The 19,792-nt window shown below is 43.1% G+C and overlaps 1 protein-coding gene across 1 annotated transcript in view; it reads right to left on the minus strand.

Annotated features, from left to right (window-relative positions):
- Positions 1-2,628: 2,628 nt before the first annotated feature.
- ETV6 (ets variant 6) overlaps positions 2,629-19,792 on the minus strand; it is a 365,900-nt gene continuing 348,736 nt past the window's right edge. Inside the window, exons 6-8 of the mRNA XM_006866057.1 lie at positions 9,291-9,433; positions 7,841-7,941; positions 2,629-3,278 (exon numbers count right to left, since the gene is read on the minus strand). Of these exons, the coding sequence (XP_006866119.1) occupies positions 3,173-3,278; positions 7,841-7,941; positions 9,291-9,433 (350 nt within the window). The 3' untranslated portion in view covers positions 2,629-3,172. The remainder of the gene's footprint in view (positions 3,279-7,840; positions 7,942-9,290; positions 9,434-19,792) is intronic.

Raw genomic sequence — 19,792 nt, forward strand, 5'->3', positions numbered from 1 at the left:
AAAAGCAAAGAATCCACCAGTTTGTTATTCCTCTTTTCCTGTGGATACCCTTTCACCAAAGGCTTTAGGATACTGATGATGCTACCATAGCCTGGGCCAATTTGCCTTGGGTCCAAAAGACCTTAGAGATGTCACCTTTTAACATAACCAGTCTAGCCAATGGTCACTGTTTTCTTCTGTTGCAGAGGTGATAATCTGGTTAATTCAAGGTGCAGGAGGAGATTACTGGGGAAGTTAAGATATAACTGGGCTGTCCATGCCTACAGAGCTGAAGGAAGCTTTCCTCCCCCTGCAGGGCTCCTTCCTCGGCAGTTCCCATTCCTAATTCCTGACTGTGGGAACCAAGGGTTTTCAAACTGGCAAGAGGGAGGCCAACTATTCAGAGTGCAGCTGAGTCTTTAATTTGGTCCTGGGTGACATTCCCATCACCTCTAACAGTGTTGAAGTGAGAAGTTTCATGCCTGGTGGATTCTTCAGATCAAATGTAAGCTCCCAGAGGGCAGAATATTGCCGGATTCATCTTTGAATCCCTCACAGTGTCTAGTCGGTCCTTCACAAAGGTTTGCTAAATTGAATCTGAAACCTTGGTGTTTGCAGTATACAAACACTATAGTCCAGTGTTTCTGTGTGGCCTAGATCTTACCTCAAAGAATAAATGAAACAACTTCTACTGTAAAGGGGACCAACAGAAAACTATTACTGGTAGTAACTGAATGAGAAATAAGACTACGTTGGAATTGGCACTGTCTGCTATTACTCCTCCAAGTAGTTGAAGGTGTTACCCTAAGTCTTACATATACATACAGGATATTGCTTTAAATACAGAAACCCATGGGGGCAAATGGTAATTTCCTTCTATGGTTTAATTGTGAGGCTCTCTGAATAGGAAGCAACTGAGTTTTACTTGGATAAATGGTTGGAGTGAGGTGTCCTAATCCTAGCGAGAAGCAGCAGCATCCTATCCTTGCCTCTAAATTCAGATTCAGACAAAATGCCTCAGTAAAAATCCACTCATTTCCTACAGCCTTAAAACTGTGCTCTTAAGACATGAATTTCACAAGGCACCAGGTGTTAGGCTTAATCTCTCCTTTTAAATCCATCATCACTTATCTTAGAGGCTGGACAATATATCACTGTGTGCTGGATACTCCTGAAACAGGACATCTGTGGTATGTGGGGATCCAGCTGATTTCATCATTATTCCAGCAGATTGAGATTAAGCCTCACAAAGAAGGTTCCTAACCTCAAGGCAAACCAACATTCCCAAAGAGTTAATGGGAGAAGGTTATCTCTGGTCCTAGCAAAAGCAGGGACACAGAGCAAGGCAGAGGCTTGATTATTAGCTCTTCAATTCTGGTGTCCTTGAAGCACAATTCACCTACTTGCCACCCGGGCTGGTGTACTTGTCTTAAGGCAACGGGAGTGTTCTTGTTGCCTTTGAGGAGAAGCCCAGGGGTCTGATGGCTTTACCTGGGAAGAACTGCTAACAGGGCACAATCGTACCTTGGAGTAACTGTAATACTCTTAATCAGCTGAGTAGAGGAAACAGAAGCGAATGAGGGAGGAATGGGTGCTTTATAAGGCAAGGGTAATTTTCAGAATTAAAAAGAAAATAAAAAAAAGATTGAACTCCTAATATTGGATGCCTGAACCTACAGTGTGAAGAGGGTACGTGTAGAAGGCTAGAAAAGAAAAGATAAAAAAATCTAAACCAGTTCTCTGAAAATATCTGTTATCATCTAAAACACTACGGCTGGCATTTCCATTTTCTAAGACATTGCCACCTCAAGGGTGGCAAAGAGCCAAGAGTGGATCCTTTCTCAAACACAACTGTGAAGGAAGAAGCAAAGCAATACGTGTCTGAAGAACTTCCTGTCTGCCCAGGCTAGGCAAGCACTGGTAGCAACAGAGGCTGCACTCGGGAATCCTCCCCTTTCACGTGTCTGTTATCCAATGGGGCTCAGGGAACTTAAAAAAAAAAAAAAAAAAAAAAAGGCTAAGGAAAAATCAGGTGAGGGCATGAAATTGAGCACAAGATGGCTCTTGGGATGGCTCAGAGAAGACCTTTCTTTCCTCTCAGCCTCAATAACCTGCTTCAGAAAAGTAAATCCCCACAGCCGAATACTTTCACCTTGTGTCTGGTTGCCAGGCTTGTGTGGTCTTTTCAAATTTTCCACTTTATGGCCCTTGCAAGCTAATCCCAAAATGCTGGAGCCTTCCAAACAACTTGGACAGCCTTCCATCCTTATCTCACGCTCTGCAGAAACACCAAACTGTGTAGCCCCCACAGTCATTTGCTGGGTGGTACGCTGGACTAGCACTTATCTTTCTGAGTTCAGCAGCATCTGGAATAGTTCTGGCCTCCCTCAGATGGTGGGCCCAGTGGCGGGATATGGGTTTGACTTTGTGGTGCTGGTTAAGTACTCAAGTGACTGGCTGCTTGGGTACCTACAATTCCCAAGACCCTCCAGGAGGCTGAACTCTGTGGAAAGGCATCTGATGCTCAGTGGCAGCCAGGGAGAAGATAGAGGGGCGGGAGGGAAGAAAAGAGAATGAGACAAAAAGAGAGAGAAAGGAAGCTCCTCTTTTCACTTTATCACTTTTAAAAGCATCTTTTGTTTTGTTTTGTTTTGTTTTGAGCCAATACCCAACAACAGGAATAAACCTGGTCCACATGGCAGGAAAAGAGGAACCTGAACTCTTTAGCCAAGATTCTCTTTCCTGACCAGCTGGGCTTGGCGCACTTTGTGAGATCTGCAATATATATATATATATATATATATAATAGATATATATTTCCATAGGAAAACACATCAGATGTCTTCCCTTATAATGAATGATGAAAAGTCAAACTGTGTGTTCTTAAAAAACAAAAACAAAAACAAAAACACCATGAAACTAAAAAATCGGTGGGAAGGTGAGGAATTACAGATCGAGTGATTCCCAATGAGAAGGAAACATGAAGCGAGAGTCCCAGGCTTGTGCCCTTGGCCAGAATTCCAGCCCCGCCTTTGCTGGGTGGTTTGTCTAAGGTGCTCCAGGGTCCCTTCTTGTATGCAGGAGAGTGTCACTCCTGTGTCAGGGTCTCTTCCTTTTCAGCGCTCCTCAGCCCTGTGTCCTGGTGAACAGGGTCTCTGCTGCTGCCCGGTGCCACAGTACTGGGTTGGCTTCTTCAGCATTCATCTTCTTGGTATATTTGTTCATCCAGCTCCTGGGACTCAAGGTGCTCCAAACGGTCTGTCCGGCCACTCATGATTTCATCTGGGGTTTTCATAAACCTTTGGAAGAGGAAGTGGAGGAGTAACGTCATTACGCTACCTGACAGTTGTCTTCACCCCAAACTCTAACCTATAAAGGAAAGCCCCATCATCTCATACAGCCGGAGAGCTTCTGATCCCAGCTACTCACACGAACAGGGTGCAAATGAGAAAAAGGTGCCCTTTCTTTTCACTGCCTACACACTGGTGAGATAGATAACTTTCAACAAGGCTAGATGACTGTGATGCCCAATCCAGAGAGCCGTGCAATTACTTGCATAAGCATACAAGGAAACCCTGGTACGGTTCCCTTACCTGGGTTTCTTATTGTTATATAGAGAGTTAGCTTATACAGAGACTCCTGGGAACTGAATATCCATGGCAGACTGGGAGCCTGGGGAATAGTATTCAAACTTGAATCTAACTAAAAGGATACAATTAAACTCTGAATGGAAAATTTGATAATAGGGCAAGTTAGTGGTGCTTTTGGAAAATTAGAAAGGCAAAACGAGACTCTTTTTCAATGTTATCACTGATCCACCCAAAATACTAGCAATGAATCCCTTTTAGTCTATCTTCCTTTGCAGCTGGGTGTATATAAAGCAAGCCTTCTCTTCTTGTCCAATGCGTTCATTTGGAAAGAAACACCAGGGGCATGTTGCGATCCCAATTTTCAGGGCTAAGGCAGGCAGCCTGACTGCTACTGTCAGCGTGCTCTTCCCACAGCTCCAGTCTTGGCTCTGAGCCTGCACATCTCTCCCTGCCCCAAATGGACTGCCTTAAAACATATCCCTATGTTAGTTCACAGCTCCCTATTTAGAAGGCCATGATGCCCACTTCCAAGTCAAGGACATACTCTTTGGCTTGTCCATCAGAGTCTTGTACCATCTATATTCAGAAAATTCTATTTTCCTACTCTTCACTAGCATGAATCTCTACACTCCATTATGGCCAGTCTGTCTTCTATAGATCTTGACTCTTGGCTTTCTTTAAATCTTTAGCTTTGCTCTTATCTTCAACACTCTTTATTTCTTCCCCTTATCCAAGTCCTTCTCATTCTTTGCGTTCTGCCTCATTGCTTTGAGTTGCTGAATGGTATCACTCTATCCTGAAGTCTTCCTTCCCTTCATGTCTATAAATATTATGAAGGGTATCCATAATTCAACACTTCACTTGATTACACACTGTGTCTTAAAACAAGAAGTCGTTGTTTTGTGGCCAGTCCGGATTCTAACACTCATTTCCTTGGAAATGACCACTATTCTTTCCTCTAACCATGTTGACCATCTTTCATTGGAAGCCTCTGAACCTTCAAACTACCACTGATTTTCTTTTCCATTTATTATTAATGAACTTCTCCAGCAGTGTCTGTTCCTTTCATACTCTAGCTAAAACTTCTCCCTCAACATCTAGTCTCACTAATGATCTCCTTTAGGACCCAGTCCACAGATGTGCTCTACCCCTATATTCTTTTATTTTTCAATATTGTGCTTGTGATATTCCTCAACTGACTTGTCAAGAAATATTTTTGCAAGTCTCCATAAGGTATAAAATAGAATATAAAATATCCTCTACCTTCTAGGATAAAGAGCCCTAGTAATGTAGTGGTTATGATTTGGGCTGATAACCTCAAGGTCAGCAGTTAAGATCTACCAGCCACTCTTCAGGGGAAAGATGAGGCTTTCTGTTCTTGTAAAGGTTTACTGCCTTGGAAACCCTATACAGTCAGAACCGCCTCGACAGCACACCGCCACCACCACATCAACCTGACAGAACACAACAATAACCTTCTAGGAACTTACCATCTAATTGTGGAGCAAGAACTTTACACATACATCAAAATGCAGAAAACAGTGTGTAAAGGGCCAAAGGAACCCAAAACATTTTGGGAAAAGGTATTTCTGTGTGTTAGAGTGGTTGAAGAAGACCACATAAAGGGCAGGCATCATAAAGCTGGCCCTTGAGAATGTACATAACAAAAGAAAGGTAAAAGTGAAAAGGGATACCCATTTCTGGCATAGGGAATCATACTTACATTCTAGAGCAAATGGCAGCACGGATTGTGAATTTGAGAGGCAGGGGAGTAGACCAGAGGTAGGAAGAGATTGTTGAATTATTCAGAAATGGAATTATAAAGTCTAGACACCAGCTTCTATTGTTTAAAGGAATAATAATACTTTCGCTTTTCTTCTATCTTCTAAGTCTCACGCAAGAGCTTGTCATTGATAGAGTCCAACGTGGCACCTACTGGTGATACATTCTGAGAAAACATAATTCCCAGATTTTTAGCCTACAACATAGAAAAAAGTCCGAATGGTACTGAATAGCCAATGGATAATCCAGCACAATGAATAACTTGGATATAGGAAAATCAAAGATAGTTATAGTTTCAAGATTAGTTGATTAAAATGATGTTGATATCACTGATGAGTAACAAGAATATTGAATGTGATTACTAGTTTGTGAGGAAGGTTCATTTTGAACATGTGTCTGAATACTAATGTGATATTCAAGTGGACATGTCCTATAAGAAAGCTCTTGGAGATTCTGATTTGGAATTTCAGGGAGATTTTAAAGCCGGCTATAGAGATTTAGAAGGAGCCCTTGTAGTGTAATAGATTGTGAGCTGGGCTGCTAAACGCAAGGGCAGCAGTTTGACTCTACCCTTCGCTCACAGGGTAAAAGGTGCTCCCATAAAGATTTACAGCCTCAAAAGCCCTATAAAGGGTTACCCCACCATGGAGATTTAAAAGCCTAGTCATTGAGGTAAAAACAGAATCTGTGTGACGGGATTAGTTCATCCAGGGAAAACATGTAGGATGGGAAGTAGACTAAGTAAGTTTAGTGAAAGAAGAAGAGAAAGTGTTAGCAGAACCATAGAAAGATGGTTCTCTTTATTTCATTCCATTCTGATTCCATTTTATGAAGTGTTTTCTCTATCTTTTCAATGCTTCAAGGAACACAATGGTTATGTGTTTGGTTAACTAATAGATCAGCAGTTCAAACCCACCAGCAACTCCATATAAGATCTTAATTATTTTTACTAACCCTAAATTACCATTCATTCTTGATATTTTAAAGTCTATGCTCTTTCTATAGATACTTATCATTTTGGTGAGGTCATCTATTCATACTTGGTGCCAACTTGTAACTGTTGTTGTTAGGTGCCGTTGAATGGGTTCTGACCCATAGTGAACCTCTGCACAACAGAACAAAACAACGCCCAGTCCTGCGCCATCCTCACAATTGCTTCTACACTTGAACCCACTGCTGCTGCCACTGTGCCAGTCCATCTTGTCAGGGGTCTTCCTCTTTTTTGCTGACCATCTACTTTATCAAGCATGATGTCCTTCTCCAGAGACTGGACCCTCCTGATAGTATGTCCAAAGTATGAGAGATGAAGTCTGGCCATCTTGGTTTCTAAGAAGCATTCTGGTTGTACTTCTTCCAACACAGGTTTGTTACTTCTTCTGGCAGTCCACAGCACCTTAATAGTCTTCTCCAACACCATAACTCATATGTATCAATTCTTCTATGGTCTTCCTTATTCATTGTTCAACTTTCACATGCTTATGAGGCTACTAAAAATACTGTTAAGTTGGGTCGGGTGTACCTTGGTCCTCAAACTGACATTTCTGCTCTTGAACACTTTAAAAAGGTCTTGTTTAACAGATTTATTTAACGCAATATGTCATTTGACTTCTTGACTGCTGCTTTCATGCGTATTGATGGTGGATCCAAGCAAAATAAAGTCTTTGGAAACTAATTCCAAATCCTTGCCTATAGCTGCATCTGTCACTCTCTGCTGTCTCACCTGCAACACTCAAAACCTGAGGTCATGCTTGTTGGACTCACCTTCTCCCAGTCTGCACTTGGACCAGTCACCATCAGAGGCCTGCTTCTACCTCCACTTTTCCTTTTTTTCCTTTTCCAATTCTTTCTTTTCTAATACTTGAGATCCCAATTTATGTGATAGGTTAAATGGCTGTAACTCATTAACAGGGATTCCGGAAAGAGGAGAGTTTGGTGTATGGTTTCCAGACCTTTCTGACTATGGTGCATTGTCAAAAATAATTGTGACTCATAACACACATACCTGAAACAAAATTTTCATAAAGTAACAGTTGCAATCTGATATGCTCAACTCTACTGCATGAAACAAAAAGGCTGTTAGTAACCTATTAAAACCTATTTCATGACTCACTAATGGGTCATGACCTCCAGTTTGAAAGTACGGTCTTAGAAATAGCTTACAGGGTTGGAAACCTGGATGTCTAGGTTTCATTCTTGGCTTTGCCCTTGACAATGAGACGCTGGTTGCTCTCTTAACTATATTGGACTTTAAAGGTGAGTCAGATTATGCTTACTTAGCTTTGATTTTACTTCAAAACAGATGAAAATGTAAATAGCTACTTTTCTCTTAAATTATAAAACCAGTACTTGGTATCCAATTTGTGGCACCAATGTCTTTGGGTATTAGGTAGGTAGGTAGAGATCTTAGCATATCCACCCTGTCCCTTCCACCTTATTTAAAGAAAACAATATCCTCCCGAAAGAAGGCAAGGAGAAAAAGGAAGTAGTACCTGAACAAAAGCCTTTGTCCTGGCTCCTTCCTGATAATGTTTAGTTTGTAGTAGTGGCGCAGGGCTCTGGACATTTTCTCATAGGTCATGTTTGTTCTGTTCTGTTTGTTGAAACGAGGAAGAGAGAGAGAGAGAGAGAGAGAAAAAAGTATAAAGACAAAATGAAATCAACCTCAGAAAAGGCACTGGGGGAGCTATTAAAATAAAAGCTCTTCAGCTTTAAGCAGCTCCGTGAGGCCCTGCCAGCTTGGGAATGCTACCTGCTAATCTGCGGCCTCCAGACTTTACAGCTCCCACCTCTTGGCTTTCTGCTAAGGTGAATCACCCTTTGTCAGAAGCTAGTAAAAGCCATCTCTCAACAACCTCCTTTATTTCCTTTTCCCAGGATCACTCTCTGGTTTGCCTGAGGAGTCTCCTGCAGGTTCTGGGTCTCTGGGTCATCCTTCCTATCCTTCCTCCTTCTGATCCACACAGAGTTTCAGGGTGGGTTTTTTTTTGTGTGTGTGTGTGTATGTGTGTGTGTGTCCATGAGCTTTCCCAAAGAGGTATTTCTAGTTTGTCATTTTCAGGGAGAATTTTTGTTGTTGTTGTTTAAATTCCTGCTGTAGATGTAAGGATGCGGTGGTTCTAAGCCCTGGGGCTCTGGTATCATGTGAGAGTTGCAGAAGGATTTTTCTCAGTGACTCACACATGCAAGTGCCTGTCAGTGGGGCCTTGCCATATTTGGGCATGGCCTGCGTTCAGTCTTCCTCAGCATGCCAGAGCACTCTGGCTGCACTGTCTTCCTCGAAGGCTCAGGCTGGGCTGAGCCTGGGATCCCCCTGCCCTCTTGTTCTGACCTGGTGCCTGGCACTCTTTGCTGAGATCTGTCTGTGTTCTGGCTTTGATTACTTACCCACTTTTTATATTGGCACACTTTAATAGCTTGTCTTACTAGAAAAGGTTTTATCTTTTAAATTCCATCTCCTCTTGCCAGTTTGGGGCAGTCCTGCTTCTTACATGGCTTGCTTTGAAAGAATATGTTTTAGAGTCAGAGCATAAGTAATATTCCACGTCCAAGTGGACTTCCATGCATATGAAAGTTTCCAGTTGAACAGAAGAGAAGTGACACTTCCCAAAGCTCCCCTGTGAGTCATACAGTCCTGCTGTGCTTCCCTGTTGCCAGTCCCTAATGACGGTGCTGGTGGCAGGGCCAGGCCAAGGGGAATGGGAGTCCAGGTTCCTCATGACGCAGCCCTATCAAACCAGGATGTGCTGCGTTAACAAACAGAAAGCGGCATCTTTAATTATTTCCTTCCCTTTGCAACTTCTAATTGCTTGCCCAGTGAGGAATAAACTGAGTAATTACTGCCATATTTAGGAAGCAGAAGACAGACAATTATCCTCCAATCCGGTGATAAAGACTTTATTTTGGCACTTGTTTACTGAGCAAATATCTGGTGCCCTTTACCTTATGGTTTCCCCACAGTCGAGCAAGTCCATTGGGATCCACTATCCGGAATATTTTGGATTCTTTGTCCTCCCATCGGATGAAGTTTTCGTACCGGCTGTCAGAAAGCAACTGATAGACGTAATCCCAAAGCAGTCTACAGTCTGCAGAGGAAAAGGGCAAGAAAACACTGTTGAAAATAGTTCTTGTTATAGGACTAATGGCAAGTACCAGAATATAATGTAGTGATCAACTTTACCTATTTTGGATTGATTGTCTAACATTGTCGTTCTACAATGAGAAGACTAAGGTTTAGAGAGGCTGAGTGAGAACACACTGGTGAAGTGGACCTTCGAGCGGTGGAGCCACCTTTTGCAGATGAAGACACAATGAATGGCCTTGCCCATAGTCATGAGTCAACAATGTGAACTTGAGCAGAGCCCACGGGACAGACAGGGAACAAGTAATCCCTGCCAAGGAGCTGGCTCTGCAGGTGGGCTAAACATAGGCTGGGTGGGACAGAGAGTAGAAAAAGATGTAAAAACGGTGGGGCTAAAGGATCCCTTGGGTGCTGGTGACTGGGGTGGGATAAGTAAACATGAGAAGACAGGAGCAGCAGGCTAGGAAGTGGCAGAAGGAGCAGCAGCAGCATGAGTGAACACTATAGGGAAAGAAAAACCACGGAGCTTGGTGACTTGGACTGTGGGCCCTGTGGCTAGCAGGGATTCAAAACAAAATCCAGGTGGATTCTCTTTACAGCAGACTTGCTGGTAAGTGCCGTCGAGTTGGTTCCAACTCACAGCGACCTTGTATGGGGTTTCCAAGGAGCACCTGGTGAGCTTGAACCACCGACCTTGGGGTTCAAACTGACCTTGTGGTCCACAGTGCCACACCAGGACTTCTATAGCATACTTAAAATAGTTTCATCATAGTGGAGTTAGGGTAGAAGTAAAAAGTGAAAAACATCACCTGTCCATTTGCAGAACTGACATCCATCATTTGGTCAGGCGACAGCTATGTGTTGAGTTATTACTATGGGCTAGCCCTAGTGTACAAATCATTAACATGTTTGGTTACTAACCAAAAGCCTGGAAGTTCAAGTCCACCCACAGGCACCTCAGAAGAAAGGCCTGATGATCGACTTCTGAAAACCCTGTGGAGACTGCTTTGCTGTGACACACATGGGGCCACCATGAGTCAGAACTGAGTCGATGGCAACTAGAAAGACTGTGCAAGGCCCAAGTGCTTGGCTGTGGGTTGTCAAGTTAAGGAGATGACATTTGGTGCACAGTTTTCCTGTAGTCTATTGCTTTCTGGTTTGCCTGCTAGCTGAGCCTTGGCAGGCAGGTGGAGACAGACCTGGACTAGGAGTCCTGGTGTGGTACAGTAGGATAAGCACTGGACTGCTAACCCTAAGGTTGGTGGTTTGAGCTCTTCAGAACCTTTATATGTGGTTGCTATGAGTTAGAACCAACTTGATAGCACTTAACAACAGCAATAATTCAGCTAAGGCTGAACTGGTCTCCATTTTCCAGGTATTCACTGCATGGTTCTAGAAGCTCTGAAGGGCTTTAGATGATCAATTTAAAGTACAAGTATGGTCTGCATTTTACATGCACTTTTCTAGTCGTTGTTGTTAAGTGTCGTTGAATCGGTTCTGACCCATAGCAACCCTGTATAGGGTTTCTGAGGAGCGACTGGTAAGCTTGAACGGCCAACCTTGCAGTTCAAGCGGCTTTGCAGTCTGGTGCATTGACCCATAGTGCCACACCAGGACTCCTAGTCCTTAGGGATGTTAAAAGAACTTACCTGGGTCACTGAGTCTTTAACTCCGGGGTTCTTAAACTACAATGTGCTGTCTTTTTTTGTGTTAGGTGAGGCCCTAGGAAGGGAGTGTCTAATCGTCACTTGGAATATCTTAGTGTCAATACATTTATATCCCAGAGAAGGAAACATACTCTTTTTGGAGTGTATCGGCAAGGGGAATGGAATTCAGTCAGGTTAACTTTGGGCAAGTTTTGTAATCTCCCTGAGGTTCTAGTTCCTCATTTGTGAGATGGGAATAAACATTTACTTTATAAGATTACTGTGTGAGTGGTAATACATGTGAAGAGAAAGTAATAAAAACAATACTTAAAAACCAGTTGCCATTGAAAATGGACTCCAATGTATGCTGACCCCTTATGTGTCAAAGTAGAACAGTGCTCGATGGGGTATTTAAATCTTTACAGAAGCAGCAAGCCTCATCTTTCTCCCACTGAGTGACTGGTGGGTTTTAATATTCTTTACTGTGATCTTTTTTTCCCCTCCATGATCTGAGTCTAAAAATTAATGTGATGTGTAATTTGTTGGGTCTTGGAAAATGTCACTGTAGGCTTTTTCTTATAACAATACCATACTTTGTAAGATTTGAAGTCAATTTTAACAGGCAAAGTGGACCACTCACTCTAACTTCCACCCATACCTGCTGGCTGAATTTTTTGTTGTCAGAGGGTGGGCTGGAGTACCTGGAGAAGTCAGTATCCCTACTGTTGCAGTCTGTGGATAACTTAGCTCATTTTTAAGGCTCTTTGACAGAAGACTTGAGTTCCTAGGCAAAGCAGTGAAGCAGGCAAATTATCTAAATCTCTGCCACCATCAGTTTTACTACAAATGCAAAGTACAGAACTGAGTTGTGGTTTAATTGTCCATTTGTGTGGTCTATCATCAAATGGCAGATACATTTTAATTCCCCACATTCTCTTCCACCTGGAAAACAACTGAAAAAACAAAGAGTATCATATGAAATGCTAATAAATTAGAAGGAACAGAGATAGCTTGTACAGGTCTGTTCCCTTCTCTCCCTACCTGGTTATAATGCTCACTACAAACAGGCAGGCCACACCTCTGGTTTCGTCAGGATCGGGGATGTGATTCTCTAGTGTGTTCATTTCATGAAATTTAATTGTAAAGAAATTGCCTGGTTGTCTTCTACAGTTTGACATAATGAAGTTTTGCCCATGTGGAAGTGAGTGGTACACCAGCTTTCCTTTCGATTCCCGTCTACTCAGAGGCCTGTTGTGGAACCAAAACTCCATCTGGAAGGTCCTCTTCCCACCCGCTCTGCACAAGGATTTTCCCTACATTGCTCCTCTTACTCTCATGGTATGTACAGACCATTTCTCCAACTTAACCAGCACTGGGGTCCAACGTTGGTTTTTCAGAGGCATCAAATTGAGACTTTTAAATAAAATGTTTACTAAAGATCTAGACTGTTAGCTGCTCTTTGGATGGCAGATGAAGAACAGGTTTACCAGGGAAGAAGCTTTACCTATAAGCTTCAAGAAAGTATCTTGCAAACCTTTCTTTTTCACAAATGTGAAAACAACCCCAAACAGGCTGCCAATCGATCATTTAAAATGACATTTAATCCAGCAAAGCTAACTTTAGCTGAGTAATAAAAATAGGTTGACATTCAAGACATACTGAATTACTCAATTGCTAGCGGAGGTAGTAACAGAAATTTTGTGGCATAAAGGAGTTGTTAGGCGCTCAGAGTGTGAGTGGCTTTCATAACACTATTGATTGTTTTGTTTCTTAAACAGACAATAAAAATAACTGCCCTGACCATGACCACACGACAGTTTATATTACAATTGAGGTTCAAGCCAAACGAGTTACTTTTGGTTTTAGTACTTCAGTTACATACATGCAAGGCAGATTCTCTTCTGCTGCCTTCAGTCTTTGAAAGCTGTTATCATGGTCCATCTGGAATTTTTCTGGATATGTGTTAAAATCTGTATCTGTATTGTCCATTGTAATGGGCAATTGATCATCTGTAATGATCAATCAAAGTGTTTGGCAGAGAAAACTCACCCAACTCTACAAACAAAATTTTATCCCGTTACAAAATTCTTGGGTATACATGTGGGAAAAATCTTAAAAACAGATCACAAAATATTAATTTTAAAGTATTTTTGTAAAGGACCTTAATATTTGCCCAAGTGGTGCAAATGGTTAAGCACTTGACTACTAACTGAAAAGTTGGCTTTAATCCATTTAGACGCACGTCAGAAGAAAGACCTGGCAATCTATTTCTGAAAGATCATTTGTTGTTGTTATGTGCCGTGGAGTTGGTTCCGACTCATAGCGACCCTACACAGGGTTTCCAAGGCTGTAAATCTTTACGGGAGCAGACCGCCTCATCTTTCTCCCGCGGAACCGCTGGTAGTTTCGAACTGCTGACCTTGCGGCTCGCAGCCCGACTCGTAACCACTAAGCTACCAGAGCTCCTTTTCATAGATACTGAAAAACCATGTGGAATGCACTTCAACACAAATTTAAAAAGCTACTTTTTTCTGAAGTCCATTGCAGGTATGTGCTGAATAACATCCGTTCAGACAACATCTGACAGCAACATCTGCCCCCACTTCCCTGCTCCTCCAGCAATCAGAAAGAATTTATTGGGAGCCTGGGCATTTAGAGCTGGGTAGCTGTTCAAGGAGGGTGGGTAGGCAAGAGCTCTTCCTTCTGGATCCTTAAAGTAGGACAGTGTCCCTCGCTGACTCCCTGCAGACCTTCTGGTGCTGGATGAGCTCTGAGCTCTGACCGAAGGCCTTGTCTCAGGTGTTGTGGGTAAAGGGCTTCTCACCCACTGGTGCGGGAAAAAGTGAGGGTGGCCACAGAAGGTCTTGCTACACTACTGGCACTTGCAGGATTTCTCGCCTGTGTGAATGCACTGATGGAGGCCTTGTTGCATTGGCTGCAGGCGTACAGCTTCTCACCACTGTGGATACACAGGTGTTCTGTGAAGTGTGAACTGTGAATCCAGATTTTGCTGCACTGGTCACATCACATGGATTTGGTGGTGTGTTTGATGAAGTTCGCCACACTGGTGGCATTAGGGCTTCTGGCTGGTGTGAATGCACCACAAGACTTGAAGTTCTTGCAGCAGGTCTCACAACAGTGCGGCTTCGCAATGTAGGGAAAATCCTTGTGCAGAGCGGGCGGGACGAGGACCTTCCAGATGGAGTTTTGGTTCCACAACAGGCCTCTGAGTAGACGGGAATCGAAAGGAAAGCTGGTGTACCACTCACTTCCACATGGGCAAAACTTCATTATGTCAAACTATAGAAGACAACCAGGCAATTTCTTTACAATTAAATTTTATTAAGTTGAACACACTAGAGAATCACATCCCCAATCTGAAGAAACCAGAGGTGTGGCCTGCCTATTGGTAGTGAACATGATTATAACTGGGTATGGAGAGAAGGGAAGAGACTTGCACAAGTCCTCTGTTCTTTCTAATTTATTAGCATTCCATGTGATACTTTTTGTTTTTTCAGTTGTTTTCCAGGTGGAAGAGAATATGGGGAATTAAAATGTATCTGCCATTTGATGACAGGCCAAACAAATGGACCATTAAACCACACCTCTGTTCTCTACTTTCCATTTGTAGTAAAACTGATAGAAGACAAGGTGGCAGGGAGGGATTTAGATAATTTGCCTACTTACCCAGGGCTCCTACAAGGTGTCTCATACTAGGTACCTCTCTTCTGCATACAGGGTACAAGCTGCGGACTGTTCCACACTGGCCTCCCCACATTTGAATCTCCAGGGAAGGGCCCTCAGTAGGCCCCTCAGTACCTCTGCATCTTGGTCCACCCTCACCTCAGGAATATCTAGCTCTGACTCAGAATCAGGCCAGGAAGTCTTTCTCCTGACCTTGACTTCTGGTCAGCTTAAGGAGCCAGGACCAACAGCCCTCTTCCACTGTGGCTAGGAGAGCACCTTGAGGCTGAAGGGGAGGGATCACGTGGATGATCATGGATGTAAAGCAGGACCTTGGGTTGGTGCTGGGCTCCATGAGGTGTTCCAGTGATGAAAGACTGACAGGAGGGGGTCTCCCACTCATCTTGCAGGGCTGCCATCTGGGACCCCTATCCTCTCTGTCTGAGCAAACATGGGCCTCAGGGTGGAAGCCCCTTCAGCTACAGACCCTCCCTTTGAGCTCAAGTTCCTACAGCAAACTGAAGGGGAGAGGGGCACAAGTGCCACCTGGTCAGGTGCATCTCTTGCAGCTGGGTGCCGGAAAGCAGCAGCTGTCCAGGTCTGCAGGTCTGTGGCTCCACACAACGTCTGTGATTTCAGATGTTATGTGATCTGGATGTTGTGCGAACACCAGATTATGGCCCTGTATGTAATCTGGTGGAGTCTTTGTGCGGAGCTGTAGAAGAAGCACTGAATTGCAAGATTCAAACCCAGCAGTCACTCCTTGTAAACCCTATATAGGGTGGCTATGAGACCGAACCAACTGGGCAGCACTTAACAACAAAAGTAGCAACAATATCATCTGGAGTTCCCACAACATCCACATTACAGAATGCCCTGTTTCACAGACTGTATCACTGGAGAAGGACATTATGTTTGGTAAGGTGGAGGGTCAGAGAAAAAGAGGAAGACTCCCAGCATGATGGATTGGCAAAGTGGCAGTAACAATGGGCTCAAGTGTGGCAGCAATTGTGAGGTTGGCCCAGGACCGGGCAGTGTTTTGTTCTGTTGTACATAGGATCGCTATGAGTTGGTACCAACCCGATGGCACCTAACAACAACAACAACATGGACATTAAGTGATACATGCCTGTATTTGGATTGTCTCCTTGAAGAAATCAACGAAAGGGTTTATCTTGAATGAAGTGCTATAATAGTCCAACTGCAGAAACAGAGTTCTCTTCCCTGGCATCCATAGCTAAATGGCATTGTAAGAAATCTCTTCCTGTGGTTAAGGAGAAATATTTTCACTCCCACGTCTGTCTCCTACCAGAGACTCATTGCATAAACTCACTAAGCAGAGATTGTAAAGTAACGAGCAATTCACACATAACCAACATGGTTTCTAAAGGAAAAATCCACACTAGACAAAACTGATCTTTATAAAATTTGAGTAGGCGAGTTGAGTTATTGATCAAGGGAATGTTTAATGATGGTGGTTAATTTAAGCTTTACGAAAGCTCCTAAAAAACGTAATTATGTGTTGTTTTTTAACTGTCTAGATGGAATTTTAGAAAATTGATACCATGAAACCCATAATTATTGAATGGGAGAGGCTCAGTGTCTCTGTTTAATTTCTTTAAACTATCTAAAAATTAATAAATCTACTTGAAGTTCAGCAACAAAACAGATAACACATTGAACAAAAAGTTACTGCTGCACTTCTTGGCAGTAGCTCTAAACTGGGGACAACAATCTTGCCCAGGGACATTTAGCAATGTCTGGAGAAAACTTGGTTGCCCCAACTGGAGAGGGAGTGTTACTGGCATCCAGTAGGTAGGGGTCAAGGATGTTGCTAAATAGCCTACAATGCATAGGATAGACCCAAATATCAAATATGCAAGGTTGAGAAATCCTGCTTAAAGAAACTCTTAAGTTCACTACATCAGAGGGCTATCTGCAGCTCTGTGATTTTCTGACTCTCCCTCTCTCCCCCACTTCTAGATGGGTCATTTACCTAGAAGCAGAAAGTTGATAAATTCAATGCAGCGAAACCTGTGTTGATGCACAGAGAGGTGTTTACAGTGGGCAATGCTTATGCTTTGCTGTGGAGCTCAGGAAAACAGAAATCATATGTGCAGAGTGGCAAGCTGGAGGAGGACGAAGCTCAGGCAAAGAATACAAATCGATACTTGCTGGCTTCTTTGTTGCTGAGGACCTGCAGCTGCAAACCTGGCTGGGCCTTTTCACCCTGGTTATGAAAGGTATGGAGCGTGGCTGGAAATTCTGGTATGGGAAACTCCCACCATATGGTGGGGATTAAGTCCACAGCTAGCACCTCACAACGCCCCTGCCTCTGCTTTGCCCAGGCTTGGGTGCAGCCTGGGGAGTCACATCAAGGGGAAGCAGAGGGAATGAACACTGGAGGGTAGAAATAAACTGGGATTCCAGTCTCACCAAAGCCTTCTGTCATTGTCCATCTAGCCACCATGCTACTGCTGGTGATTTTTTTTTACAAATGTTGTCCTAAAGTTTCCTTCCCTTTTAGGGCCCTTCCATTTTCAATCACTCACACTGAAATCCAGGGCAGTGACTCAGGCAGGGTGGGTGATGTCAAGGGGAATATTCTTGTCAGAGTCAAGGCTCTCCTCCCTCCACAGGGCTAATTAGGCCCCCACACCGATTCAAACCAGTTGCCGACCAGTTGACTTTGACTTATGGCACCCCACGTGTTGCAGAGCAGAACTGCTCCATAGGATTTTCTTGGCTATAAATCTATCCCCCGCCACACACACACACAAATCTTTTTCTTTTTTCCTCTCTCCTTTTTTTGTACCCCCCTTTCCTTTCCTTTTTTTCATTTGTAGGAGAGTTCCTAATGGTTTGTCCTAATGAGAAACATACATTGTTTCCCTTCTAGTACATGAAAAAAAGGAGCTCTGGTAGTGTAGTGGTTATGAATTGGGCTGCTAACCTCAAGGTCAGCAGCAGTTCGAAACTACCAGCTATTTCACGGGAGAAAGATGAGGCTTTCTGCTCCCGTAAAGATTTACAGCCTCGGAAACCCTGTGCAGGGACACTATGAGTTGGAACTGACTCCACGGCACATAACAACATCATGAAGAAGGAAAAAAAGAAGAGCAATTTCCTTATTTTCACCCCTAGCTTTTCTTTTTTAACTGTCTTCCCTGTCACCCCAGTTAGCACGTATCTCCACTCTACCCAGTGACTAATTCTCTGTTCCCTCCTACTCTTGGCTGTAATCTTTATGGAAGCAGATTGCCAGTCCTTTCTTCTGCAGCAACACTAGGTGGATTCAAACTGTGCCAACCTTAAGGTTAGCAGTAGAGTGCAAACTGTACCAACCAGCGGCCTCAATCAGGTGCTAGTTACCATCGTATCCACCTCCTCAAGTACAGGCAACAGGCAAACCATCAGAGCAAGTTAGAGAGGAAATAAATATACAAGCTAACCTGCAAGGACATAAGGAAACCAATGTGGACTAAGGGGTACACTAAAGTCCAGTATGCCTTGCAAAAGGGCCAGTGACTGACCTTCTCATCAGTGCCTTGTTTTGTATGCTATAGAACCATGAGCTGCTCATGGGTCACAATCCACTCAGCAACAGGCGTTTTTGATCAACCAACTAATCAACCAATGATATCTTCATAGACCATGAAGTTCATGTTTATATAACAGAAGGAATATAGACACTTTATCAAAAATTGGGGGGAGTCCAGTGGCTCTGTAAGCTGAGTACTGGACTGTGGACTAAAAGGTCAGAAGTTTGAGCCCACTAGCCACTAATGTGGGAAAAACATGCGGTTTTCTGCTCCTGCTAAGATTTACAGCTTTAAAAACTCTACACAGGGTTGCTACAAGTCGGAACTGACCAACGGCAATTAACAAGACGAAGAAGCAAGGAGTCCTGGTATTATGTTGTATGATAAGTATTGGACTTCTAGCCACAAGATTGGCAGTTCAAACCCACCAGCTTTGGAAACCCTATACATGGTTACTATGAGCTGGAGTTGACTGGATGGCACTTAACAATAACAAACAAAAGTTATGAGATAAACACAAGAAAAGAAATATTCCTAGTAGGTGGACCACGAACTTTGAATAAACAAATCTGTACTGATCTCTAAATGACCTACCTTTGTGTGGCAAATGAGGGGCTATCAATGGATTGTAAAACAATTTTCAATTTACAAATGAAGCTTATTTCCTTAGCTGATGCCAGGACTAGGCCCAAGAAGGGACAAGCAGACAGGAAATCTGATAACTCAGGTTCTAACTGAATGAAGACCTTTAAGAGGAAAACCAAAATGTTTTCCCTTTCATATAGACCTACTACTGGCACATAGTAGAAATGCATTATTGTAAGTTGAGAAAAACGTTGGAGGATTAATATAAGTGGCCTTCAAAAATTGATGAAAAAATTCCATTTTGCAGCAAACATTTTGAATACGCCCATCCACCCCTATCCCGTGCTGTAAACAATCCTATTCTGAGGACAAAAAATGGAAAATAAGCATTGAAAGGAGCAAATTGCTCATTTGTTGCTATTGTTAAGTGTCATCGAGTTAGTTCTGATCCACAGTGAACCTGAATAGTGTTTATGAGGAAGAGATGGTGAGCCTGAACCGCCGACTGCGAAGTTCAAAATGACTTTGAAGTCCAGCGCATTAACCCACAGCGTCACACCAGGACTCCAAATTGCTCATAGTCATATACAATGTTGTTGTTGTTAAGTACCGTGCAGTCGGTTCCGACTCATAGTGACCCTGCACAGCGTTGTGGGAGAGAATAACATAAGGATAGAGTGAAATAAGATCCCTGAGTTCTGTTTTTCTATTTAGTAGCCAGTATTGTATATGACTATATATATATATTTATTTATAGGCGTTCTGATAGCATAGTGGTTATGAATCAGGCTGCAAACTGCAAGGTCAGCAGTTGGAAACTACCAGCTGCTCCGTGGGAGAAAGATGAGGCTTTCTGCTCCCGTAAAGATTTACAGCCTTGGAAATCATGTACAGGGTCACTATGAG

Source organism: Chrysochloris asiatica, unplaced genomic scaffold (assembly GCF_000296735.1).
Source record: "Chrysochloris asiatica unplaced genomic scaffold, ChrAsi1.0 scaffold00086, whole genome shotgun sequence".
NCBI classification, from domain to species: Eukaryota; Metazoa; Chordata; class Mammalia; order Afrosoricida; family Chrysochloridae; genus Chrysochloris; species Chrysochloris asiatica.